General features: G+C 40.9%; 2 protein-coding genes across 2 annotated transcripts; one reads left to right on the top strand and one right to left on the bottom strand.

Moving 5' to 3' along the window:
- Positions 1-1,282: 1,282 nt before the first annotated feature.
- Positions 1,283-21,638, bottom strand: rnf139 (ring finger protein 139). Its single transcript, XM_055634164.1, has 2 exons — positions 21,287-21,638; positions 1,283-3,446 (listed from the first exon to the last, which is right to left on the bottom strand). Exons 1-2 carry the CDS (start codon positions 21,447-21,449, stop codon positions 1,612-1,614), a joined length of 1,998 nt encoding a protein of 665 aa, XP_055490139.1. The 5' UTR covers positions 21,450-21,638; the 3' UTR covers positions 1,283-1,611.
- Positions 21,639-23,067: 1,429 nt separating this feature from the next.
- Positions 23,068-26,587, top strand: LOC129696344 (uncharacterized). The gene has a single exon (XM_055634165.1). It carries the CDS (start codon positions 25,430-25,432, stop codon positions 26,384-26,386), a length of 957 nt encoding a protein of 318 aa, XP_055490140.1. The 5' UTR covers positions 23,068-25,429; the 3' UTR covers positions 26,387-26,587.
- The last annotated feature ends 969 nt before the right edge of the window (positions 26,588-27,556 follow it).

The following is a 27,556-nucleotide window of genomic DNA, read 5'->3' as shown; positions in this document are numbered from 1 at the left end:
TTAAAAGAGCAACTACAGTTCTGGAAAAAGGTTGTGGACAGATGAGATAAACATTTACTTATATCAGAGTGATGGCAAGAGCAAAGTATGGAGGAGAGAAGGAAGTGCCCAAGATCCAAAGCATTCTACCTCATCTGTGAAACACGGTGGTGGGGGTGTTATGGCCTGGGCATGTATAGCTGCTGAAGGTTCCTGCTCACTTATCTTCATTGCTAATCCAACTGCTGATGGTAGTAGCTTAATGAATTCTGATGTGTATAAACACATCCTATCTGCTCAAATTCAAACAAATGCCCCAAAACTCATTGGCCGGCGGTTCATTCTACAGCAAGACAATAATCCTAAACATACTGCTAAAGCAACAAAGGAGTTTTTCAAAGCTAAAAAAATGTCAATTCTTGAGTGGCCAAGTCAATCACCCGATCTGAACCCAACTGAGCAAGCCTTTTATATGCTAAAGAAAAAATTGAAGGGGACTAGCCCCCAAAACAAGCATAAGCTAAAAATGGCTGTAATACAGGCCTCGCAGAGCGACACCAGAGAATACACCTAGTAACTGGTGATGTCCATGAATTGCAGAGTTCAAGCAGTCATTGCATGCAAAGGATATGCAGCAAAATACTAAACAAGACTACTTTCATTTACCTGACATTGCTGTAAATAAATAAATGATAGGTCTTTGTCCCAAACATTATGGAGGGCACTGTAGATGCCAACAATATTTAGTCTACTGAGTGTTCTCCAAGGACAATAATTTTGGTTCCCATGGATGTCACAAACATGAATAGGTAGATGGAATGGAATACAACTTGCGGGACATGAACATCTGCACAAACTAGTTGGATTAATAATCTATTTGGTTGCTGTGATGCAATGTAGATGACGAATCATTTCAAGGCGAGAAATAATAGCAATTTTTTCAAAAAATCCTCAAGATAAAATTGAATTCAGTGCCATTGTACTTATGCTATTTAAGTATTTGACATGGAGTTAAATGTCTAAGAGGAATTTAAATATTCAGCCCAACGCCAGTTCCACATAAACAAGGTTTTTTTTAAATGCTGTAGACCAAGAGAAAAATGGACAGATGAGAAATAACATGCTATTTCAAAAAGGACTTTAAGCATTTAATTTGATAACTTCAAATGCCCATACAGATCAGAGAATTGTGATCCATGCTGTATTAATTTCACGAGCTGGCGAGGAAGGAAATATGGTGAAAATACATGATGCAACTTAAATATTTCTTGCATTAATTCAAACATTTTTGGAAACCAAACAATTATGTAAGTCAAACTTTTTATTTCATGTACAGTATACACAAATTTATGGTGCACAAGAGGCCAGCAATTTTTAAAGAGGTAAACCATACAGCAGATCATAATAAATAAGTTGGCTGAAACAATTACTTGTCCATAACCAGTGTCTTTCACAGCTGTTGTGCTTTGTCCATTCAGCACTCCAGTGATAAGTGGAATGTAATTTTCACTTCCTACCCTTCAGATCACTGGTCTGAAGTGACTTTCAACAATCACCCAAGCAAAAAAACGTCACTTTCTTCCCTGATGTTTCATTGGCAGTTTTTTTTTTAAAGTTGCGGCATCTACAATCTCATTCATCACTTGCATCTGTATCATCATCAAGGTACTCATCCACCACCCCGACATTGCCATTCTGAGTTGCCCACTCCTCTTCATCATATTCAATGCTATCATTGTCTTCATTGAGATCACTGTCAGCATCAACAGCAGCATCTGCCATCACTATGTGATCCACCACTTGTTGGTGCTGGGGAACATTTCCATTATTATTAACAAATACTGCACTTTCATTCTGGTTCTCCTCAATGTACACTCCTTGATGGCACATGGGGCATGTATCCTGAATGTACAACCATTTGCGCAGGCAAAGCGCATGGAAATAATGATTGCAAGGTGTAATACGTGCTGAAGTAGTGAACTCTTGGTAGCAAATTGCACACACATCACCAATGTCATGCAAACTATTGCCTCTTATTTCTGGCAAAGAATTAATTTTCTTAACAGCAGTCCTCCGATTTATAAATGTTTTCCATCCATTCTTAGCTTGCAAATAAATGTTAAAGTAAGCATGTAAGCACATCATACAGGCACGGATTTTACTCCCAGATTCAAACATCATTGTGTACGCTCCATTTCCAAACATTATAACTCCAAAAATGAACTCAATAACGTTCCCTGTTGAGCGAACATAGTAAATATAATCATCTAGTTTTTCCCACAGCACATTGTAATATCCATCAATTATAAACAAAGTATACACAGTAAGGGAAACAATTACTTTTAAGCACAATTCAACACAGAACGCTGTCACAGCAAACAACCAAGTGTTCAATGTGTGGACCTGCCACAAGGTGCAGCTGAGTATAATTGGAAGAATGAAAAGGCTAATGGAAACCAAGAGAACAGGCAAGTGTCTTCTGAAGGAGGAAACATGGGAGGCACCAAGTGACATGAGCACAGGATCTGTCATTCCATGAATGAAATGCAGGATTGCAGTCAACAGAAGGCACATATTTCGACTAAGGCGAACTAGTCTTTCTTCAGGTTCCAGTCCACTCAAACCTGTCTGTAGCGCCAAAATAAAAAATAAAACTGGAGCTACAAACCCCAATCGTTTGTCTTCTTCCTCGGTAGACCCAATGAAAGCCAAGATTCCAAGTCCCAGATAATGTGCTAACGATGAAATGACTGCACTCATGCCGAGAACAGTCAATGTTGAATCACAACCACTTATTATAAGATTGCAGAGCACTTCCCAACTGTCATTCCAGGAAATAAAATAACTTTTGTTCTCAGAGTCACCTTGAGTTACTTTAACAACGTAAACTAAAATGATGGCTTGTGCCATTAGCCGAGTCAACCAGAAAACTCTTAATACATCAGGGAAACGGATCCTCTTCCATGTATCTTCCACTATAACTTGTAATCCATAGATACGATACATATGTCGTACCAGCAAATAAACATACCTTACTGTATAATAAAACCATTTTAAATTCATTGTAATGTAAAGTAAAGTCTGTGCTGTTATATACATGCCTGAAAAGGCAACTAACAGATTCTGAAAGTCTTCTGGTAACTCCAAGGCCAGACCCAGTACAGGCAGTAGGAAATTTACCACAGTTAATGCAGAAAAGATTGCTGGAATGCTGAGCAACGTTACATATCCAATACCAAGTGTGAGCTGAACAGCAATGAGGGCCAACCAGAGTGTTGCACCATTACGCGGCAATAGCTGCATCCCAATCACTGCAGAGTAATATGCATTGTAGAAGTCTGTGTGGATAGTCGTGTAGTAGTTTATAAGGACAGAAGTTGTAGCAAGTAGAACCACGCAGCCAAACACGTACAGTCTGAAGAGAGCCCTTTGCGATAGGATCAGAACAACACACGATACTAAAAGACCTGAAAAACATTGTAAAAAATTGTCATTGTCAAATATAACTGGAGAAAATTTTAAGTACAATTTAATAACATTTTCATTTAATCCCTTGCTTAATATATATAAAACAAAGTAATGGAGGAATTCAGCTGATCAGGCAGCATCTGTAGAAGGAAATGGACAAATGACTGAGTTGGAACCATTCTTCATACTGACATGATAGGATTCACATATTTCCAGCAGAAAAAAAAGACAATGATACTCCATCTAAACCTGTGTCCAGAGAAACGTCTTTCCTCCAGCTGCTTTATCTTACTACTACCTTAAAGACCATTACAAGGTAAAGAATCATCACCCTAGACAATGGGTGCAGGAGTAGGCCATTTGAACCTTCGAGACAGCACCGCCATTCAACATGATCATGGCTGATCATCCAGAATCAGTACCCCGTTCCTGCCTTCTCCCCATATATCCGACTCAGTTATCTTTAAGAGCCCTATTAAGCTCTCTCTTGAAAGTATCCTGTGAACAGATGAGGCAGAGAATTTCAGACTCACAACTGTGTGAAAAAGTGTTTCCTCATCTCCGTTCTAAATGCCTTACCCCTTATTCTTAAACTGTGGCCCCTGGTTCTGGACTCCCCCACCATCGGGAACATGTTTCCTGCCTCTAGCGTGTCCAAACCAGAGGCAAGTCGGGCAGCATAGACGAGGCAACCATTTCCTTGAACACTTGCGCTCAGTCCACCAAGTCCTGCTGGATTTCATTGTTGCAAACCATTTTAATCCCCTTTCTATACTTACCTTCTCTCTGTCCTGGGCCTCATCCATTGCCAGAGAGAGGCTATATGCAAACGGGAGGAACAGCACCTCAAGATTCTGCTTGGGTGGCTGACAATCTAATGGTTTGACCATTGAATTCTTCAATTTCAGATTCACCAATGTAACCAACTGACAACCCCCCTCCCTCCATTCCTTTATGCCTCATCTGAATTCACGTCAATTTCTCCCCTTCCACCTGTATTCTTCCTCTGGCTACAATTTTCACTTCTATCATTAGCTCACATTTTTGGCTCTTCATCTCTGGCATTTCTTCAAACATCTACCCATCACCCCCCCCCCAATCTATCTACATCTACCTATCACTTTGTTAAGCTCTGTCCTGCCGCCACCTCTCTCCCGCCACAATCTGAAGAGGGGTCCTGACCAGATACGTCACCCATTCATGTTCTTCGGAGATGCTCCCCGACCTGCTGAGTAACTCCAACACTGTCTTTTTTATAAACCAGCAATTGCAGTTCCTTGTGTTTCCAAGAGTCAAGCATGTTCATTTATCAAATGCAATGGATATGAACCGGGATAATTACATTCTTACTTGCTACAGCTTTAAAGGCACAGTAGACAATGCCCTTATCAAGGGAACAGCTCCTATACATATGTTGTTTCTTTTCCCTTTCCCATACCACCCCATCAGTCTCACATCACCAATTCTGTCCCCCTCCCCCCTTCTGGTTCCATCCACTTACTGCCCACATCTCATCCACTGGATCATCTCTGCCATTTGACTCAATCTGCCTTTCATCTCTCCCGTAATGTTTCCCAGTGTCATTTTCTTATCATATTCCAGTAATGTCCCTACTTATCACTTCCCAGCAGCTGTCTCAACCATTCCACTCTCCTCCACCACCCAAAATAAGCAAACGTGTTTCCATCTGCCTTTTTTTCTCTCTTGTCTGTTTCTACCTATCTCACACCTACCTCTGGTGTTCTACTCCACCATTCCCCCTCCTGGTTCCTGTCTGCCAGTCATCTTTTACCCATCCTCAATCCACCCATCACCCACTGGGCAATTTTCCACCTTTCTTTTTACTAGCCATCTTCCCTAATGTGGGGCTTTAAACTGAAATGTTAACAATACCACCTTCAACCCCACAGATGCAGTTTCCTTCAACAGTGTTGTTTGCCTCAGAATCTAAAGAGTTTTGAACGAAAAAAAGTTACCAACACTAATCCTAGCAAAATATCACCTCATCTTTTGGCAACTACTTTTAAACTTATGTATTTTCTACTTTGTATGTTGTTATCCTTTGAAAGGAATCCTTTAACTTTTAAGCAATGGACAAATTCTCTATTAAGTCTTGGAAGTACAACATGCAAGGCTGACATGACAGGCTGCTCTGGAAAGATAGAAAAATACATTTGGACAAGTATATGGATAGGAAAGCTCAATGTACTTCCCAATGAAGGCAAGTTCGCTAAAGCACTTCTTCGTCACACTGTCTGTCTGACTCACCACTTTCATGGAGCATGCATCGGTACTCTCCGATCTCTATGTTCTTGCAACACTCTTGTGGGCTCCACCATTTACTCTGCAGGTCCTGCCCTGGTTCAACTGCAACACTTCACATCAAAAATTCAATTCCATTTCTTATTGATAGCTTATTTCAGCAACTTTGGGAAATGTTGTGTTGCCAAATTATCTGCACTTGCTGCCTCTCCAGCAAGCTAAATATGACGCAGATATGCAGACTTCTTGAAGCAGCTAAAGCAAATCTAAGCAATCTGTGCGGTGGGAGTATCCCAGCAAGCTACAGCTAGACCCATCAGCAGGCCTGGCTCACCTCCTGCAGACTTGCCTGTTGGGGATCGAGGACTCACCCGTAAGGCCCAGCTCACCCGTGCACAGGGAACCAGAAGCAGTTCCAAACACAGAGGCTTGGTAAGCAGAATGGCAGCGGGTGGTAGTGCACTGCATCGATGGTGGAGTGGCCTGCTAGAGGCCCTGCAACAGCCTGGGTTTCATTGGCCCGGGTGCTGCTCTAAGAGTACCGGATGCGGCCTGCAGCAATGGAGGAGCGGCTGAGGACATCATGGCTATACATGACCAGGCTAACTCTGCAAAGCTGCCTGGACAACAGGCCTTCATGGTCAGGCCAAGAACCTTGCACTTACAACTGGGACTTGAAGATGGCACTAAATCTGGCAATTTTGTATACTGACTCAATGTACTACTGCTATTGATTTGTAGTGTATCTGAAAAGTTTATCTAATAAGTTAGAAGGCTTATCTAAGAAGTTTCCAAGTAATTATGTATAATGATACGTACTGAACTGTATTCAAAAATCGCCCCATATCTTTTTGAAGTCCTGTACATCCACAGATCAACGTCAAATCCAGGGACATGTATTGTTGATTCCAATCTAAACTACATGCTTAATCCTTTTTCGCATCATTATAACATCCCTGCTCTTCATGACACATCATGCACCTTCAAAAGTAATATTCCACAATCAATAGTAATCTATTTCTCAAAATCTTATCAACAGTCAATAGGCTGCAGTTTGTTTCTACTAGTACTCATGTCAATGGTCTCTGCAACTATCAGTCTGGCATATATAAATTTGTTGACGCTGTTGTATCTACCATTTCAAATAACACTTATTGTAAACATCGATGCAATGTTTCTGCCACTTAACATTAAGCGTTATAGTGCAGAAAGCTTCACTAATTGGGCATGTACATCCTGATGAGTTGGGGCAGCAGGAAAAAGGCCGCAGATGCCAACAGGATTAACAAACTCAACAGGAAGACTGGCTCCGTCCTGGGGATGGAGTTGGATTCATGGGAGGTGGGCTTGGAGGAGAGGATGCCCCTCAAACTGCAGAGCATCTTGGACAATACAGCTCACCCTCTCCATGATACAAGCCAACCTGTGGAGTATCTTCAGCAACATCTTGGTTCCACCAAGATGCAGTACAGAACACCACAGGAGATCCATCTTCCCTGTCAAACTGTACAACTCCTTCCCCTTCAGTCATGGGGTTGATTGACACCCCCCCCCCCCCCCCCCAAATCTTTGCACATCCCCAATCCTTCATGTATCTTGTGTTTTATGAATGTTGGCAGATCAATTTCCCTCCTGGGATAAATAAGGTTCTATTGTATCGAATCAATTACTCCATTAAAGGAAATAAATCCCAAATACCTCTCCACTGAATCGGCTAACAGCCATCTCAGGTGTGCTCAAATTGAAAGAATAGCCACTTCCACAACTTGTCATGCATATTTCCCCACCCTCTCCAAATGGTAATTGAGACGGGACAGGAAATATCTAAAGAAATACAAGTCACATGTAGGAGTTGACTCGGATGTAATCTGTTAGGGGAATAGCTGATCTAAGCAAAATAGCTTGCAATTTATAATGGACAGTGTAAGAACCATTAGGCTTAAGTCAGTACATTGTAGCCATGTTTAACATTTTTTATATTTTAGTCTTTATCTGTCTGTATTTTTGTAGGTGGGATTTGATACGTAGCAGGGACGAGTTATTTTGTTCGAGGAGTCTCGCGCAGACTAGCAGACTAGAAGTTTTATTTTTGTGTCGGAGTATGAGGGGAACTAGTTTCCTACCATGATTACAACACACATGTTACGAGACAACATGCCTTTATAAGAAACTTGTATGTGATTTATATGACTTGAATGGAAGTTATTTGTTTTACTTTGTATTACTTCAATAAATGACTAATTAATCAAGAAACGACGTCTGGAAGATTCATCTTCGCTGTCTTTTGTGTTGTGAGTGCATTAGGCTATACCTTCAAATCATCTCCGATAATTAATGGCTATCGAAGTTGGATTTTGAGAATGTTGTAAAATCTGCCATTATAGACACAATTCAAACAAAAAGTTAGAACAGAACTTAATATAATAGTGCAAATATTTGAAGTATCACATTCAGTAATTGCTACTGAACCAATACTGGTCTGGAGCAATAGGTCAGATAGCACATCATTTGAAACTACAAATTTTAATACTGAAAACTTGGAAATATGCATTGGTAAAATAAAAAACTTACTGAAAATGTTCTAAGCCTGATTGTCCTATACGGAAAATAGCCCATGATAGCCAGTTCTACTGCAATGTAATCAAAGATTCCTTTCCAAAATTTATGGAGTTTTATGCAAGAGGCAAAGGAATGTGTTATAGTTGCTTCTGAGATATATTAATACCAAAAATAGCTAATGTTGCTCAACAACTGAAATAAAATAATTGGATCACATATTCAAGCCCTGATCACATAATTAACAACTTTCTTTCAGTTGTTCTAACTTTTGTCTTTTTGTAGAAAAAAATGTCTCTCTACCCTTAATCAATTTTCGGTTTGCTATCTCCTTTGTTCTCATATCCAATTCTATATCACATTGGCGGTTTTATCTGCATCAAGCAATGTTCTATTTCTCTATTTGGTATCACAGAAGACAAATAACACACATGTTAATTATGTATGTGCATGGATATATTTCAAGCAATGGTTTCCCCTAATTAAAATTCATATGAACAAACTTAATGGAATGCATACTATTTACAACCTAGAAAGCAGCTACATAAATTTAAACATGGGCAAATTCATATTATTTTCCATTACAACAATGGACAGCAAAACAGAAATATAAAAAAAGTAACAGAATATAAAACTTTAAAATGAAGACTGAACTGCATACAGTGCCCTCCATAATATTTGAGACAAAGACCCATCATTTATTTATTTGCCTCTGTACGCCACAATTTGAGATTTATAATAGAGAAAATCACATGTGGTTAAAGTGCACATTGTCAGGTTTTATTAAAGGTTATTTTTATACATTTTGGTCTCACCATGTAGAAATTACAGCTGTGTTTATACATAGTCCCCCATTTTAGGGCACCATAATGTTTGGAACACATGGCTTCACAGGCTTTTGTAATTGCTCAGGTGTGTTTAATTGCCTCCTTAATGCAGGTATAAGAGAACTCTCAGCATCTAGTCTTTCCTTCAGTTTGTCCATCACCTTTGGAAACTTTTAATGCTGTTTATCAACATGAGGAACAAAGTTGTGCCAATGAAAGTCAAAAGCCATTATGAGACCGAGAAACAAGAATAAAACTGTTAGAGACATCAGCCAAACCATAGGCTTGCCAAAATCAACTGTTCGGAACATCATTAAGAAGAAAGAGCACTGGTGAGCTTACTAATCGCAAAGCGACTGGCAGGCCAAAGAAGACCTCCACAGCTGATGACAGGAGAATTCTCTCTATAATAAAGAAAAATCCCTAAACACCTGTCCAGCTGATGACCGAATAATTATATCTATAATAAAGAAAAATCCCCACACACCTGTCCAGCAGATCAGAAGCACTCTTCAGGAGTCAGGTATGGATTTGTCATTGGCCACTGTCCGCAGAAGTCTTCATGAACAGAAATACAGAGGCTACACTGCAAGATGCAAACCACTGGTTAGCCGCAAAAATAGGATGGCCAGGTTACTTTGCCAAGAAGTACTTAAATGAGCAACCACAGTTCTGGGAAAGGGTCTTGGGGATAGATGAGACAAAGATTAACATATCAGAGTGATGGTAAGAGCAAAGTATGGAGGAGAGAACAAACTGCCCAAGATCCAAAGTATACCACCTCACCTGTGAAACAGTGGTGTGGGTTATTGCCTGGGCATTTATGGCTGCGGAAGGTACTGGCTCACATAGCTTCATTGAAGACACAACTGCTTATAGAAGCTGGTGTATAGACACATCCTATCTGCTCAAGTTCAAACAAATGCCTCAAAAGCCATTGGCCAGTGGTTCATACTGCAGCAAGACAATGATCCCAAACATACTGCTAAAGCAACAGAGTGTTTCAAAGCTAAAAAATGGCAAATCCTTCAGTGGCCAAGTCAATCACCCAATCTGAACTCAATTCAGCATGCCTTTTATATACTGAAGAGAAAACTGAAGTGGACTAACCCCCCAAACAAGCATAAGCTAAAGATGGCTGCAATATAGGTCTGGCAGAGCATCACCATATAACCATATAACAATTACAGCACGGAAACAGGCCATCTCGGCCCTACAAGTCCGTGCCGAACAAATTTTTTTTTCCCCTTAGTCCCACCTGCCTGCACTCATACCATAACCCTCCATTCCCTTCTCATCCATATGCCTATCCAATTTATTTTTAAATGATACCAATGAACCTGCCTCCACCACTTCCACTGGAGGCTCATTCCACACCGCTACCACTCTCTGAGTAAAGAAGTTCCCCCCTCATATTACCCCTAAACTTCTGTCCCTTAATTCTGAAGTCATGTCCTCTTGTTTGAATCTTCCATATTCTCAAAGGGAAAAGGTTGTCCACATCAACTCTGTCTATCCCTCTCATCATTTTAAAGACCTCTATCAGGTCCCCCCTTAACCTTCTGCGCTCCAGAGAATAAAGACCTAACTTATTCAACCTATCTCTGTAACTTAGTTGTTGAAACCCAGGCAACATTCTAATAAATCTCCTCTGAACTCTCTCTATTTTGTTGACATCCTTCCTATAATTGGGCGACCAAAATTGTACACCATACTCCAGATTTGGTCTCACCAATGCCTTGTCCAATTTTAACATTACATCCCAGCTTCTATACTCAATGCTCTGATTTATAAAGGCTAGCATACCAAAAGCTTTCTTTACCACCCTATCTATATGAGATTCCACCTTCAAAGAACTATGCACGGTTATACCCACATCCCTCTGTTCAACTGTATTCTTCAATTCCCTACCATTTACCATGTACGTCCTATTTTGATTTGTCCTGCCAAGGTGTAGCACCTCACATTTATCAGCATTAAACTCCATCTGCCATCTTTCAGCCCATTTTTCCAAATGGCCTAAATCACTCTGTAGACTTTGGAAATCCTCTTCATTATCCACAACACCCCCTATCTTGGTATCATCTGCATACTTACTAATCCAATTTACCACACCTTCATCCAGATCATTGATGTACATGACAAACAACAAAGGACCCAACACAGATCCCTGAGGCACCCCACTAGTCACCTGCCTCCAACCCGATAAACAGCCATCCACCATTACCCTCTGGCTTCTCCCATTCAGCCACTGTTGAATCCATCTTGCTATTCCTGCATTTATACCCAACAGTTGAACCTTCTTAACCAACCTTCCATGAGGAACCTTGTCAAAGGCCTTACTAAAGTCCATATAGACAACATCCACTGCTTTACCTTCGTCAATTTCCCTAGTAACCTCTTCAAAAAATTCAAGAAGATTAGTCAAACATGACCTTCCAGGCACAAATCCATGTTGACTGTTCCTAATCAGACCCTGTTTATCTAGATGCTTATATATATTATCTCTAAGTATCTTTTCCATTAATTTGCCCACCACTGAAGTCAAACTAACAGGTCTATAATTGCTAGGTTTACTCTTAGACCCTTTTTAAACAATGGAACAACATGCGCAGTACGGCAATCCTCGGGGACTATTCCCGTTTCTAACGACATTTGAAATATTTGTGTCATAGCCCCGGCTATTTCTACACTAACTTCCCTCAATGTTCTAGGGAATATCCTGTCAGGACCTGGAGACTTATCCACTTTTATATTTTTCAAAAGTGTCAGTACTTCTTTTACTTTGAACCTCATAGTATCCATGGCTACTCTACTAGTTTCCCTTACCTCACATAATTCAATATCCTTCTCCTTGGTGACTACCGAAGAAAAAAAATGTTCAATATCTCCCCCATCTCTTTTGGCTCTGCAGATAGCTGTCCACTCTGTCTCTCCAATGGACCAATTTTAACCCTTATCCTTTTGCTATTAATATAGCTGTAGAAACCCTTTGGATTTACTTTCACCTTACTTGCCAAAGCAACGTCATATCTTCTTTTAGCTTTTCTAATTTCTTTCTTAAGATTCTTTTTACATTCCTTATACTCCTCAAGCACCTCATTTACTTCATGCTGCCTATAATTATTGTAGATCTCCCTCTTTTTCCGAACAAGATGTCCAATTTCCTTTGAAAACCAGGGCTCTTTCCAATTTTTACTGTTTCCTTTCAACCGAACAGGAACATATGAAAAAGCTACTTTTATAACTACTAAACCAGGTTCGCTTCTTAATAAACAGACACCACACAAACTGTTTGGTAGACCAGCTTTACTTAACATCGGCCGATGGAAGGGAGCGAGAATTCCAGCTAAGTGACCAATGTAGACACTTCACTGTGCTCAGCCACCTTCTCTGAACAACAGAATTACATTGCCTTAAATAGGGTTTTATTGTCCCCTTAGCACATTCCACAGACATTAGTCATGGTCAGAGGTACAGGAAAAGGTTTCCACAGAATGCATCACATCAAACCTTTTGTTTACATGATACAAGATATACTAAAAACATTGTCCATTTGCTTTAGGTCATTTTATCTCCAAATAGACCACCCTAGCTCTTTTCGCTGCTTCCTCTGTCATTTGGTCCCTCATAAACATAGGTCATTTGTGTTATTGCCTCTTGCTTCAAAGATGTGACTAGCTATGTCTCTCTTCCTCTATTGCCTCCTCCCCCATAAACATTGGTCATTTGCTTTATGGCATCTCACTTCAAAGATTTGACTAGCTCCTTCTCTGCCTGTCACTTGGGAGACAATGTTATAGGATTTATTATCTCACACACACCGCAACCTAAGGCAAGCCTAATTTGACACTAAATATAAGCTGTAAGTTAGCCCAGAAGCCAATTTAATATCTTCTTATATTTTTAACTAAAATCCGGCTTCATCACATAAAGATTCTGTACTCTTAAAATCTCCCCTTTAAATGTCCTCCATTTCTCTTCTACATCTTTCCCATAAAACAAAATGTCCCAGTTCATTCCTTTTAAATCATCTCGCCTGTGAAGACACCCAACAACTAGTGATGTCCATGAATCTCAGACTTCAAGGAGTCATTGCATGCAAAGGATATGCAACAAAATACTAAACATGACTACTATCATTTACATGACATTGCTGCATCCCAAACATTATGGTGCCCTGAAATGGGGGGGAGGGGGGGAACTATGTATATGCTGTAATTTCTACATGGTGAAACAAAAATGTATAAAAATGGCCTTTATTAACATCTGACAACATGCACTTTAACCACATGTGATTATTTTTCTATTATAAATCTCAAATGGTGGGATAGAGGCAAATAAATAAATGATGGGTCTTTGTCCCAAACATTATGGAGGGCACAGTGCTTATCACCGAAGACAAGTGGTCTGAATTGAGCAGTGGTACAGCTAATAGAGCTGGTGTCACATGGTTTGTGTTCATAACCTATGGTTGTCTGTGTGGTTTTCCTGGCGATTGAAGGTTTCCCCAGTTTCCTCTCAGAAACCAAAAATGGATGGGTTGGCTGGTTAATCGGCCTTTGTAATTATCCCCAATGTGCAAGTGGTAGAATATAAGGAAGAGGGGGCTGTAAATGAGTAAAAGGAGTAAAGTGGATTTGGATAGGATCACTGTAAACAAAGAGTGCCTGAAGATCAGCACAGGCTTAGTGGCTAAAAGGTATGTGTTCATGCTGTCTCTATAACGACACTGACAATTTTAAATAAGCTTGCCCATTACTGACATCACTGATCATCCCCATTCTCTCTTGAAGAGATGTTAAAGTAGCAGTCTCTGGCACAAGTTCCAAAGACAAGTAGTGCAAGATAAAATTGTGGGTAAAACTTTATTTCCCCAATTTTGCTTTGCATGCGCAGAGCAAGTTTTCCACTTTCCCATATTGAGTTCTACCAATGTTTCAAACTTTTCCAGTTCTGCAATCATATTTACAATCGTACAAAATTGAGTAATGTCATCCCTTTTTGCTCCTGTCCATAACACTACAGGGTAAAAATACAAACTGTATACAGTATTTTGCATATTATAGAAACTGCAGGTGATGGAAGCTTGAGATAACACAACTTGCAGAAAAACTAAGGTCAGGCAACATCAGTGGAAAGAGATATTAATGTTTCAAACCTGGGATTCTTCATTGGAACTGTGACACAAATAAGTTAGGGAGCAGAGAAACATAGAAAATAGGTGAAGGAATAGGCCATTCGTCCCTTCGAGCCAGCATCACCATTCAATATGATCATGGTTAATCATCCAAAATCAGTATCCCGTTCTGGCTTTCCCTCCCATATCCCTTGATTCCCTTACTCCCAAGAGCTAAATCTAACTTTCTCTTGAAAATATCCAGTGAATGCCTCCACTGCCTTTTGTGGAAGAGAATTCCAGATTCACAACTGGGTGAAAAAGTTTTTCCTCATCTCAGTCCTAAATGGCCTGCCCCTTATTCTTAAATTGTGACCCCCTGGTTCTGGACTCCAACATCGGGAACTTTTTTCCTGCACCTACCCTGTCCAATCCTCTAAGAATTGTATATGTTTTTAATAAGATCCCCTCTCATTCTTCCAAATTCCAGCAAATACAAGCCCAGTCGATCCATTCTTTCATCATATGTCAGTCCAGCCATCCCGTTAATTAACCTGGTGAACCTACACTGGACTCCCTCAATAGCAATAATATCCTTCCTCAAATTAGACGACCAAAATTGCACACGATACTCCAGGTGCGGTCTCACCAGGGCCCTGTACAACTGCAATAGGAAGTGCTCCTGAACTCATTCCTCTCGCAATGAAGGCCAACATGCAATTAGCTTTCTTCACTGCCTGCTGTACCTGCATGGTTACTTTAAGTGACTGATGTGCAAGCACACCCAGGTCTCCCTGCACCCCCCCCCCCCCCCCTTCTCCTAATCTGACACCATTCAGGTAATGTGCAGGAAAGAATTGCAGATGCTGGTTTCAATCAAATGTAGACACAAAATGCTGGAGTAACTCAGCGGGACAGGCAACATCTCTGGAGAGGAATGGGTGACGTTTCGGGTCGAGACCCTTCTTTAGACTTCAGTCTGAAGATGAGTCTCGACCTGAAACATCACCCATTCCTTCACTCCAGAGATACTGCCAGTCCCGCTGAGTAACTCCAGCGTTTTGTGTCTCCCATTCAGATAATAAGGCAAAATTATGTGACAGTTAAGCCTCTTTGCCGCAAGGCTCGGGTGCTAGGACCCCAGTTCTTTACAATATATATATTAACAAATTAGACAAGGGAATTTCAATGTAACATCTCCGTGTTTGTGGATGACACAAGCTGGATGGCAGTGTGAGCTGCGAGGAGGGTGCTATGAGGCTGCAGAGTGACATGGATAGGACTGAGATGAGGAAAAGCTTTTTCACCCAGAGAGTTGTGAATCTGTGGAATGCTCTGCCACAGAAGGCAGTGAAGCAAATTCACTGGATGCTTTCAAGTTAGCTTTAGCTCAAGGCTAAAGGAATCGAGGGATATAGGGAAAAAGCAGGGACAGGGTACTGATTTTAGATGATCAGCCATGATCATATTGAATGGCTGTGTGGGCTCAAATGGCTGAATGGCCTACTCCTGCACCCATTTTTCTATGTTTGTCTGTGTAATGACTTATTAATGTTGGACAATAGCCTACTACGAAATGCACAGCAGGTCAGATGATATGATCCCTACAGCCCTATGAGACGATTCCCTTCAAACTGACTATTAACTTATTACTTTGTGATTTATGATTTATCTTTTGAAGATCTATTATTCTTTTAATTCCCTTCATCTCTTGCGGTCTTTTTTTTCCATACCCGTCACATACTAATTGTGTTGGCAGGCCTTGGCTTGTAGAGCAACAAATGGGTCACTGTTATGGCACACCTCACCACATGCTAGGTTAACTATTTGGCGAAAGCCATAAAAAAAATCCTACTTTACCAATGACAGAACGAGTGACAAGGTGAGTAGCAATTAGGATGCAAAGCAGTTTCAATAGAATGAAACTTGAGTAAATGAGCAATATAATAGTTAAGTAGACAGGCATACAACTTTTAAAAATGAGGTAATTTGCTTTGCTAGAAAGAAAGTCGAGTTTTTTTTTTTAAATAGTGAAACAGGAAAATGTTGATGTTTAAAGGCACTTTGGAAAGCTTTTCCCACTGAGAGTTGGGAAGATTCAAACAAGGGGACATGACTTGAGAATTAAGGGACTGAAGTTTAGGGGTAACATGAGGGGGAACTTCTTTACTCAGAGAGTGGTGGCTGTGTGGAATGAGCTTCCAGTGAAGGTGGTGGAGGCAGGTTCGTTTTTATCATTTAAAAATAAATTGGATAGTTATATGGACGGGAAGGGAATGGAAGGTTATGGTCTGAGCGCAGGTATATGGGACTAGGGGAGAATATGTGTTCGGCACGGACTAGAAGGGTCGAGATGGCCTGTTTCCGTGCTGTAAATTGTTATATGGTTAAATGGTTATATGGTGTCCTTGTAAACATGTAATTTAAACCTACCATGCTTATGCAACGAGCAAATAAGGGTAAAATATTACCCTTTTTTACCAGCATTTTTGTCACAACCTGACCTCCCGGTGGCTCAGCACTTCAACTCCCCATCACATTCCGAATCCGACCTTTCTGTCCTGGGCCTCCTCCATTGCCAGAGTGAGTCCCACCGCAAATTGGAGGAGCAGCACCTCATGTTTTGCTTGGGTAGTTTACACCCCAGCGGTATGAACATTGACATCCAATTTCAGGCAGTCCTCGCTTTCTCCCTCTTTCCCCTACCAAAGTCAAATTCAAAGCATCCTTTATTGTCATTCAGACCTTTCGGTCTGAACGAAATGTTGTTGCCTTGCAGTCATACATATAATAAAAATAACAAAAACACACAATAAACACAAATTTAACATCCACCACAGTGAGTTCACCAGGCACCTCCTCACTGTGATGGAAGGCAAAAGTCTTAAAGTCTTTGTATTAAGTTCATGGAAAAGCAATAGGGAACACGATGCTAATTTCCGAGTATGAAAATGACCATAACTTTTTTAATACTGAAGATATGAAAGTGAATCAAGTCTCAAAATAGGCATTTTTATGCTTTATCTGATGGGATAAATTGCAGGCTTGATTTTTAAAATCTCAAAATTTTGTAACAGATGCTGCCTCACCCGCTCAGTTTCTCCAGAATTTTTGTCTACCTAGGGTAAAATATTATGTCAGCATGGAAACTGTCCGACATGTTCATGCTGACCAAGAGGCCCCATCTAACTAGCCACATTTGCCAGTGTTCGGCCCATATCCCTCCAAATCCTTCCTAACGATATACCTGTCCAAATGTTTTTTCAATGCTATTATATTTGCCTCCACTACCTCCGCTGGCAATTCGTTCCATATAGTTATCATCCCGAGTGAACAAGTTAGCGCCTTCTCCCCTAACCTTAAATAATGCCCTCTGGTTCTTGATTCGCCTAACCTTGGAAAAATACCTTGTGCATTCACCCTATGTATTGCCTTACGATTTTATATACCACAGTAAGATGACTCCTCAGTCTCTTGTGCTCCAATAAATAAAGTTCTAGCCTGCCTAACCTCTCCCGAGAGCCCAGGCTCTCAAGTCCTGGCAACAACATAATAAATGTTCTTCATATCCTTTCCTGCTTAATGACATTATTCTTATAGCAGCGTGACCAAAATTGAACACAATACGCCAGTGCAGCCTCACCAATATCCCAACTATAACAATATCCCAAATTCAATACTCAACGGCCTGACTGATGAAACCTTCATCACCACATTATTTATCTGCAAAGCTGCTTCCAGGGTACTAGGTATTTGCATCCATCAATCACACCGTTTTATAACATTCTCAGGGCCCTAACGTGCACCATGAAGGTCTTGCCCTAGATTGATTTCCAAGATGCCAAATCTTATACTTATGGGCCTGTTCCACTTACGCGACTTTTTCGACGACTGCTGACACCCGTCGTAGGTCATTGCAGGACGCCGAAAATTTTCAACATGCTGAAAATCCAGCAGTGACCAGAAGAAGGAACTGCAGATGCTGGAAAATCGAAGGTAGACAAAAATGCTGGAGAAACTCAGCGGGTGAGGCAGCATCTATGGAGCGAAGGAAATAGGCAACGTTTTGGGTCGAGACCCTTCTTCAGACTGAGGAACAAGGTCTTTGGGCGACTACTCACAACCATCACGACCAGACATGTCGCCGGGGTGTCGCCTGTATGGTCGTGAGTAGTCTCCTCAGTCGCCCAAAGAGTTATAGCTTCTTTCTGGTCGCCGCTGGACTTTGAACATGTTGAAAAATTTTGGCGACCTATGACGGGTGCCAGCAGTCGCCGAAAAAGTTCCGTTAGTGGGATAGGCCCATTATCCAAATTAAATTCTATTTGCCTCTTCAGTCCACTTGCTCAGATGATCAAGATCCTGCCACAACTCTTGATAACCATCTTCACAACCACCTATTTTAGTATACTTATTTTAGTGTCATCTGCAAACGTACTAATCATGCCTCGTACAATCTCATACAAATCGTTGCACTCACAAGAACCCATGAGCTCACCTTCCAGAGCAAACTACCATGTAGAACACTTGCAAAAGTCAAAAAGGTCTATAGCCTTGCCCTCATCAACCTTCTTGGTTCTTTCTTAAAAAACAATTATATTTGTGACACGTTCTCCCACACACGATGGCCATAACTATCCGAAATCAACCCGTCTTTCCAAATGTATGTATATCTCAGAATCCTTTATAGTAGCTTTCCTACCACAGATGTCACTCACCGTTTATAACTCCCAGATTTTTCTTTGCAGCCCTTTTTAAATAGAGACGTTAGCCACTCTCCAGTCCTTTGGCACCTCGCGTGTGGCTAACAATAATTCATACATCTCAGCCTGCAATTTCTAAAATAGCTTTCCAATATCCTTGGAAGTATCTGATCCAGCATGTGAAATGTATCCACTTTCAAATGTCTTTGGATGTCCAGCACCTTCACAACTATAATACAGACTGTCTTCAAAACATCTCCATTAACTTTCCCAAGTTTCTTAGTTTCAGTTTCAACAATGAAATTCTTACCTGTAGCAGCACAAAAGGCCTGCAAACACATTACCAATAGATGTAATAAAAAAATCAATACACTAATAACCCTAATACTTGTACAAAAAGTCCAAAGTCCTTAATGCAACCAAAGACAGTCCATAGTTTGGCTAGTGTTGTGTCCAAGAGCCTGATGATTGTTGGGAAGAAGCTAAACTTGAAACTTGTGGTCACAGTTTTCAGACTCCTACACCTTCTTCCCAACAAGAGTGAAATGAGAGTGTGGTCATGATGGTGCGGGTCTTTGATGATGATGACTGCCTTTGAGGCAGCAACTTCTATAAATCCCTTCAATAGTGGGGAGGTCAGTACTCGTGATGGATCAGATAATGTCCACTACATTCTGTAATCTCCTCTGTTCCTGTATTGAGTTGCCGGCCCAAGCTGTGAGGTTAAAATGTTCCTGAATGTATACATCTTGAAGTGCAAGAGAGTATCCGTCGACATACTGAATTTCCTCAATCTTCTAAGGCAGTAGAGGTATTTCTTTATAATTGCATTATGGGCCCAGGTCAGATATGCCGAGATATGCACATCCAGGAGCTTGTTGACTCTCTTCACCGCTAACCAGTCAATAAAGGTTCATTTAAAAGTTCAGCAGCCTCTCTAAAGCCTCCACATCCTTCCTGCAACGCAGCGACAAGAATTGGACAAAATACTTCAAATGTGGTCAAACCAGTTTAATACAGCTGCAACACGATTTCATAATTGTTATACTGAATGGCCCAACTGATAAGGAAAAGCATGCCGTACACCTTCTATGCCACTCTATCCATTTGAGCTGTTACTTTCAGTGAACCTATGTACTTACACTTTCAGTGAATGGACAAAACTATCTACAAGCACTTGTTTTTCTTCAATTATATTCTCTCCTTTACTAATATGGGTACAAGAGCAGAAGCCTGTCCAAGCTCTTTCTTATCGGACACTCAAGTATTATAGACCCATTTCTTCCCAACTGATGGGGGTGAAAAAATGAATGAAATAAAAAAAGTTATCCCAGGGGACACAAGAAACTGCAGGTTCTGGAATTTAAACAAAATTCAAAGTACTGGATGAACTCAGCAGGTCAAGAGCATCTGTTGAGGGAATGGATAAACGATGTTGGGATCATTCATCAGACCCTTGAAGAGTGTACACAGTCTCCTGCTCAATTGGGAGTAGACACAAGCGGGCGCGGCGGGGGGGCGAGAAAGAAGAAAAAAGTATTTGGAGACGATTTTGGCAGGCAGAAACAATGAGTCTGCGAGGGCTCTTGCATGTGGACGTTTGGAAGGAGGTGCAGGGTTGGAGATCGCTGGAGGTGGTGAGATGGCTTGGGAGTTGGTGGCTTATCCATGGGGTCACTGTCAAGGGGTAGATACGAGGAAGTGACAATGGCACCTTCCTTGTCAACAGATTTGATGACAATATTAGGATTGTTATTGAGTGCATGTTCAGAGGGGTTGACACAGGCGTGGATGAGGGTAGTGGAGAAGTCAAGATGGGTGAAGGGAGTGGAGACTCAAGATGGTTGATGTCATGCCAGCAGTTGGAAATTGAAGTGTCCAGAGTGGGTAGAAGACCAGCAGAAGTCAAGAAGGAGCAGTGAAAATGTTCAGGGATTATCACTGAGGGGCGGTGAGTGCAATGAGGCCTCTTTGCCAGAGACCAGGGGGGGCAAATGCGTTAGAAGAGTTCAATATCATGGTGAACTCGCAAGTCATTTAGTTGTAAACGCTGGGGTCCCCTGCTGAGGTCAGACCCTTCCAAATTGGAGAGAGGAAGGTCAGAGAAGATGGTGAGAAAGTCTTGCCAGCCGGATTGCGATAGTAAATGATCGGCCAACAACTGCGCACTTTCCCACAGGACTGCAATTGACCGAATCCAACACCAGTAACCTTTACTTTTAGAACATCACCCGATCCAAATAGGAGAGATCAACTTGTGCGAGGGGACGCGGCGGGCGTTCAGCCAGTAGCAAGTGTAACTCCGGGGCCTGCCTGCCCTCCTCCCCACCTCCCCCTCCCCAGCGGCGGTGGCTCCGACTGCCCTCACTCACCCAACAGCCGCCGCGATACTTGTCGAGCCACCACGGGCAACGGCTCGTCCGCGTCGTAGTAGGAGTTCAAGATGGCGTCGATGAGGAAGATACAGGGGACCCTGAGGGCCACGTCCAGGACCCCTCGCAGGTGACTCCCCATGGACACCCATTGCGCGGACATCGCCAACGGTCGCCCGCCGCCGCCGCCGCCGCCGTCGGGTGGGGCTGGGAAGCCGCCACGCAGCCAGCCCCCCCTCCTACCTACCCCCCCCCTTTAGCAGGCCGGGATGTGGCCGCCGGTGAGTCAGCTGTCGTCGGTGCTGTGCTGCTGTTGCTGGTGTTGTTGTTGTTGTTGTTGTTGTTGCCGCTGCTCGGCCGCCGCTCTGCCTCCCCTCGTCCCCTCCATGTTGCGGCCGTTGCGTGCGCTCTCTCTCTCTCGCTTCCCTCCTCCCCCACCCCCCTCCTTACGTCATACGCTCCCGCGCGTCATAATGGGACGCACGCAGAAGCGTCGCGGCGCTGAGCTGCGTGCCGCAGGTCACGTGCGATGGAACGTCCTGCGTCACGCATGTGCGATTGTGATTGGACGGCTGCCGACGTCCGGAACGTCATAGTCGGGCGCGCGCGGAAGACTTTCTTTCAGACGGAGAAGCGGAATTAGGCCATTCAGCCCGTCGAGTCTGCTCGCCTATCCCCATTATGGCCCATCTATTTCTCCCTTTGCTTCATTCTCCTGCTCCTTAATAATCAACACTTTCAATTTCTGCTTTGAAAATAACCCAACGACTTGGCGTATAATATATAAGGAATTGTGGAATAATCAGGGAACTACTTACAATGCACAAGATCAGTGATGAAAATTAATCTAAATGTTTAATCCAATGAGGATTGTTTACCTTTTGACATAGGCTCGATTCTTTTAGCTCCAATAAATTTGAATAAAAAAACATATGGAGGAAATCCGATTATACATAGTGTTATCCGTATCTGGAAACAATTAAAATGTACCTTAAAATGGGGTAATTTATCTCTCCCTATTGTAAATAACCCTTCTTTCAAACCGTCTGTCTTAGATAGAGGATTTGTTCAATGGAAAACTCATGGAATTAAAATGATGGGAGACCTTTATCAAAAGGGGACTTTTCTCTCTTTTCAGGAATTACAGCATTTTTTTAGATATTTACAACTTAGAAATCCTTGATGAATGGCTGAACCGACATCCCAATACAAATAAATTAATATCTTACGAAGTGGGCGCATGTGCGCAGCTCTTCTAGAGTGTGCGCTTGTGCAGGACTTTTCCGAAGTGTGCGCATGTGTGAAGTATTTCGGGCGGGAAAAGCCTGCGGAATTAGCCATGTTTGCCAGACGTTTCTGAGTTCTGTATTAAAGAAATAAGTTGCTTAAAGCTTAAGTTAAGTTAAGTTAAGTAAATGAGTAATGAAAGTTTCATTTGCCTCACGACAATTTAAGCAACTTATCTTAGAAGTCAAACAGTCCGACTTGGGATGGAGAAACTATTGAAACCACAGCGCTTGGATCTGGATCCCAACTCACCTGCTGCTGCAAAGAATTGGAAGCACTGGCTTCGTATACTAAATAACTTCTTTGATGAGTGTGGCAATGATGCACCAGACAGACTCAAGGCATTAATAAGCTTTGTCTCTTCTGATGTATATGATTACATAGAGGAATGTACAACTTATGATTCTGCTATTGATGTACTAAGCAGACTCTTCGTTAAGACACCCAACGTGATATTCGCTCGACACCTCCTTGCTACTCGGAAACAAAAACCTGGTGAGTCACTTGATGAATTTTTACAAGAACTTCAAAGACTTAGTAAAGACTGCCTTCAAAGCAGTTACAGCTGATCAATATCGACAGGAAGTTATTTGAGACTCCTTTATCAATGGTTTGGCATCGCCTTTAATACGACAGAGACTATTAAGGCACAAAACCTTGGATTTACAGTCAGCTTATAATCAAGCTTACTCTTTAGACTTGGCTCTGAAAAATTCAGATGCTTATGGTTCATCTAATGTGTATCTGCTGCAACTACTACAAAATAATTTCACCCAAGTACTAATATGGAGCAAACAAACAATTTCTACTGATAAAGGTGCCCTTGCTGCAGCATATAATGATTCAAAAAGGAACTGTTACTTTTGCGGGGGTAATATTCATAAGAGAGAGATATGTCCTACTCGAGAGGCAACTTGTAATAGTTGTGGCAAGAAGGGACATTATTCTAGAGTACGCAAGTCCAAAGCAACTACTAAAATTGTGACTGCTGCCATGTATACGCCTTCTTTATGTGCAATTACAGCTGCATTTCCTCAGAGCTTGTCTCATGCAGCCACAACGGTATCCATTAATGGCCATACACTTAATGTACTACTTGATTCTGGCAATTCAGAAAGTTTTATGTGAACAAGTTGTGTCTCGACTAAATCTAACTATAATTCCTTCAAATAGAGAAATCTCGATGGCTCGGACAACTCTCAATACTCAAATTATAGGATCTTGTATTGTAGACTTTATTCTGAACAAAACTAGCTATAAATCTGTATGTCTTGGTATTTTGAAAAATTTGTGTAGCGATATAATGCAAGGTCAGGATTTCCAGAAACAGCACAGATCATTTCAAATAATGTATGAAGGAACTATGCCTGATCTTGTATTGTCAAAGCCACCAGTATTGTGTGGTTTTTCTGCTGCATCTGTTGAATGTCCTTCATTATTCACTAATTTATCCTCCAAGTGCAAGCCAATTGCTATCAAATCAAGACATTTTAGTAAAGATGATAGGAACTTTATCAACACAGAAGTAGCTAATCTTTTACAAGAAGGGATTATGGAACCCAGTTCTTCCCCTTGAAGGGCACAAGTTGTCGTGGTTAAGGACCCCTTGGAGAGACATAGAAAGAGACTCTGCATTGATTACTGTCAAACTATAAACCAGGTCACGGAGCTTGATGCATATCCATTACCTCGAATAGAAGAGATTATCAATACATTAGCTAAGTATAAGATATTCTCTACTTTTGACTTAAAAAGTGCTTGCTACCAAATTCCTTTGAAAGAATCAGAGAAGAAATACACTGCTTTTGAGGCAAATGGGAAATTATATCACTACTGCAGAGTTCCTCTTGGTGTAACTGATGGTGTGGCTATTTTTCAGAGAGAGATGGACAAACTTGTTGAACAGGAAAACCTTAAAGATACTTTCCCTTATCTTGATAATATAACTATTGCAGGAAAAGACCAAGCTGAACATGATGAAAATGTACAACGGTTTTAGAATGTTGTACATTCTGAAAAGCTAACATTAAATGAGGCTGTCAATAGCATCAGTGTCATCAATTAATATTCTTGGTTATTGAGTTGTAAATGATATAATCAAGCCTGATCCAGAAAGACTCCGCCCACTCCAAGAGATACCTGTTCCAGCTACATTAAACTCTCTACGAAGGGTTCTTGGGATGTTTGCATATTATGCTAAATGGATACCAAATTTTTCTGACTTTACTTCTTTAAAGAAACAAATGGATTCTGCGACATTACACGCCATCGATGAGGATCTCCCCTTTGTTGTTGAATGTGAAGCCTCTGATTTAGCAGTATCAGCAACATTAAATCAAGGAGGACGACCAGTGGCTTTCATGTCTCGTACTCTCCAAGGTAGTGAATTGCACTACCCACCCGTCGAAAAGGAAGCTACAGCAATTATGGAAGCAGTGAGGAAATGGAGTCATTTCCTTGCTCGCCAGCACTTCACTTTGAACAGATCAGCGTTCAGTAGCTTTTAGCTGGATAATCGGAAACGAACGAAGATTAAAAACAGTAAAATTCATGAATGGAGGATTGAATTATCTCATATAGTTATTCAATTGAGTAACGCCCTGGTAAGGATAATGTCGCTCCGGATACAATAACTCGAGCATTTTGTGCCTCTGTTCATTCTTCTGCACTCACTGATCTTCACAATGGGCTGTCTCATCCTGGAGTCACTCGTTTGTTACACTATGTTCGTTCCAAAAACGTACATTTCTCTACAGAAGATGTGAAGATGACGTGTGCTTCATGTAGAATCTGTGCTGAATTAAAACCAAATTCTTCCGTCCTGAAGAAGGAAGATTGATCAAAGCTACTCAACCTATGGAACGTTTGAGTATTGACTTCAAAGGGCCTTTATCATCCTCCTCTCAAAATGTTTATACACTTACATTAGTTGACGAATATTCGAGGTTTCCATTTGCCTTTCCTTGTCCAAATTTGTCAGCTGCTATGGTTATCAAATGTTTAGATCAACTGTTTTCAATCTGTGGATTTCCAAGTTACATACGTTCTGATAGGGCCACCTCATTCATGTCAAAATATTTAAAGGACTACCTTTCTAAGAGAGGAATTGCAACAAGTAAAACAACACCATATCATCCTATTGGAAATGGTCAGGTAGAGAGGTATAACAGAATCATTTGGAAAGCAGCGAAAGTGGCTTTAAAGTCAAATGATATACCAGATCAGCATTGGGAATATGTTCTACCAGATGCATTACACTCCATCAGATCTCTACCGTCAACTGCTACCAATACTACTCCGCCCAAGCGGTTCTTTAACTTCAAATGGCGTTCTTCTAGTGGTACTTCTCTGCCATCATGGTTGACTAGCCCTGGGCCTGTGTTGCTTCACCGTTATGTCCGATTAAATAAGAATGAACATTTTGTTGATGAAGTTGAACTGACTGATGTCAACCCTTCTTATGCAACTATTAAGTATCGGGATGGACGTCAGTCAACTGTCTCACTTCATGACCTTGCACCATGTCCGTCTTCTCCATCAGCTCCGTCACTTCTTTATAACACTAATCGAGAACTTCCTCCATCAGCTCCGTCACTTCTTGATAACACTAATCGAGAACTTCCTCCAACACTTCCAACTATGGAAACGTCTATAAGAAATTCTAAAATTGTAAATCTAAATAACAATATGAGTGAAGTTGATGACCAAGCAATATATCTACCCCCAGCTATTGAAACACCATTATCTCCTGAAGCTCCAGTGCTGCGACGGTCATCAAGACGTATTAAACCTCCTGACCGTCTCAACTTATAAATAGGAGGGGAGAATGAAGTGGGCGCATGTGCGGAGCTCTTCTAGAGTGTGCGCATGCGCAGGACTTTTTCGGAGTGTGCGCATGTACGAAGTATTTCGGGCGGGAAATGCCTGCGGAATCAGCCATGTTTGCCAGACGTTTCTGAGTTTATGTATTAAAGAAATAAGTTGCTTAAAGCTTAAATAAAGTTAAGTAAATTACGAGTAGTGAAAGTTTCATTTACCTCACAACATCTTATATTTATAATACCCTTTTAGATACTGACATTCCGTCATCAGAGTCATACAGATGAGCATGGGAGGATGAACTGGCTCAACCCATAATGAAAGACACATGGGATGAAAATTTAAAACATATATATCACTGCTCGTTAAATACTAGACATTCCTTAATACAATTTAAAATATTACATAGATTACACTATTCGAAGACAAAATTAAACAGGATCTTCCCAAGTATTTCCCCTCTCTGTGATAAATGTCAATTTCAAGAAGCGAGTTTCTCACACTTTTGCAACATATAAAAAAGCAAAATTTTTGGACGGGCATTTTAAAAATTATCTCTAAAGTTATCGATAATCAACTGGACCCAGATCCAAAATTAATAGTATTAGGATTATCAGAACATAGCACAAACTTTACGATAAGCCAAAGACACTTTCTTGATTACAGTTTAATAACTGCAAAAAAATTAATACCCAAATTTTGGAAAAAAAACAGCAACCCCCACAATTAAAATGTGGATTACGGAAATGACCGAGACCTTGCATTTGGAAAAAAATAAGATTTGTCTTAATTGACAAACTAGAACTATTTTTAAAGATATGGTTTCTATTTATTGAATTTTTTTTAAAGTAAACTAGTTTAACACAAAATTAAAGTCAAAACTTGAGTTTAAGGTTGGATGAACAATTATACTCAACATCTCCCGGATCTATATCCATAATCTTTATATTTGTAATCTTTCTTTCTTGCTTTCTTTCTTTCTATTAGTTTATAGTTTCTCTTATCTCTTTCTTTATTTCTTTTCTTTAAAAAAAACGTTTAAAATTGAAGCTATGTTAGAACTCTGAAACTAATGTGTTGTTTATTACTATTTGTACAAATGCTTTTAATAAAAATATATTGTTTTAAAGAAAAGTAATCTAAATGAAATATCGGTTCTGCTTC

Source organism: Leucoraja erinacea, chromosome 4, assembly GCF_028641065.1.
Source record: "Leucoraja erinacea ecotype New England chromosome 4, Leri_hhj_1, whole genome shotgun sequence".
NCBI classification, from domain to species: Eukaryota; Metazoa; Chordata; class Chondrichthyes; order Rajiformes; family Rajidae; genus Leucoraja; species Leucoraja erinaceus.
The sequence above is the reverse complement of the archived record's forward strand: the minus strand, read 5'-3'. Positions and strand labels throughout refer to the sequence as shown.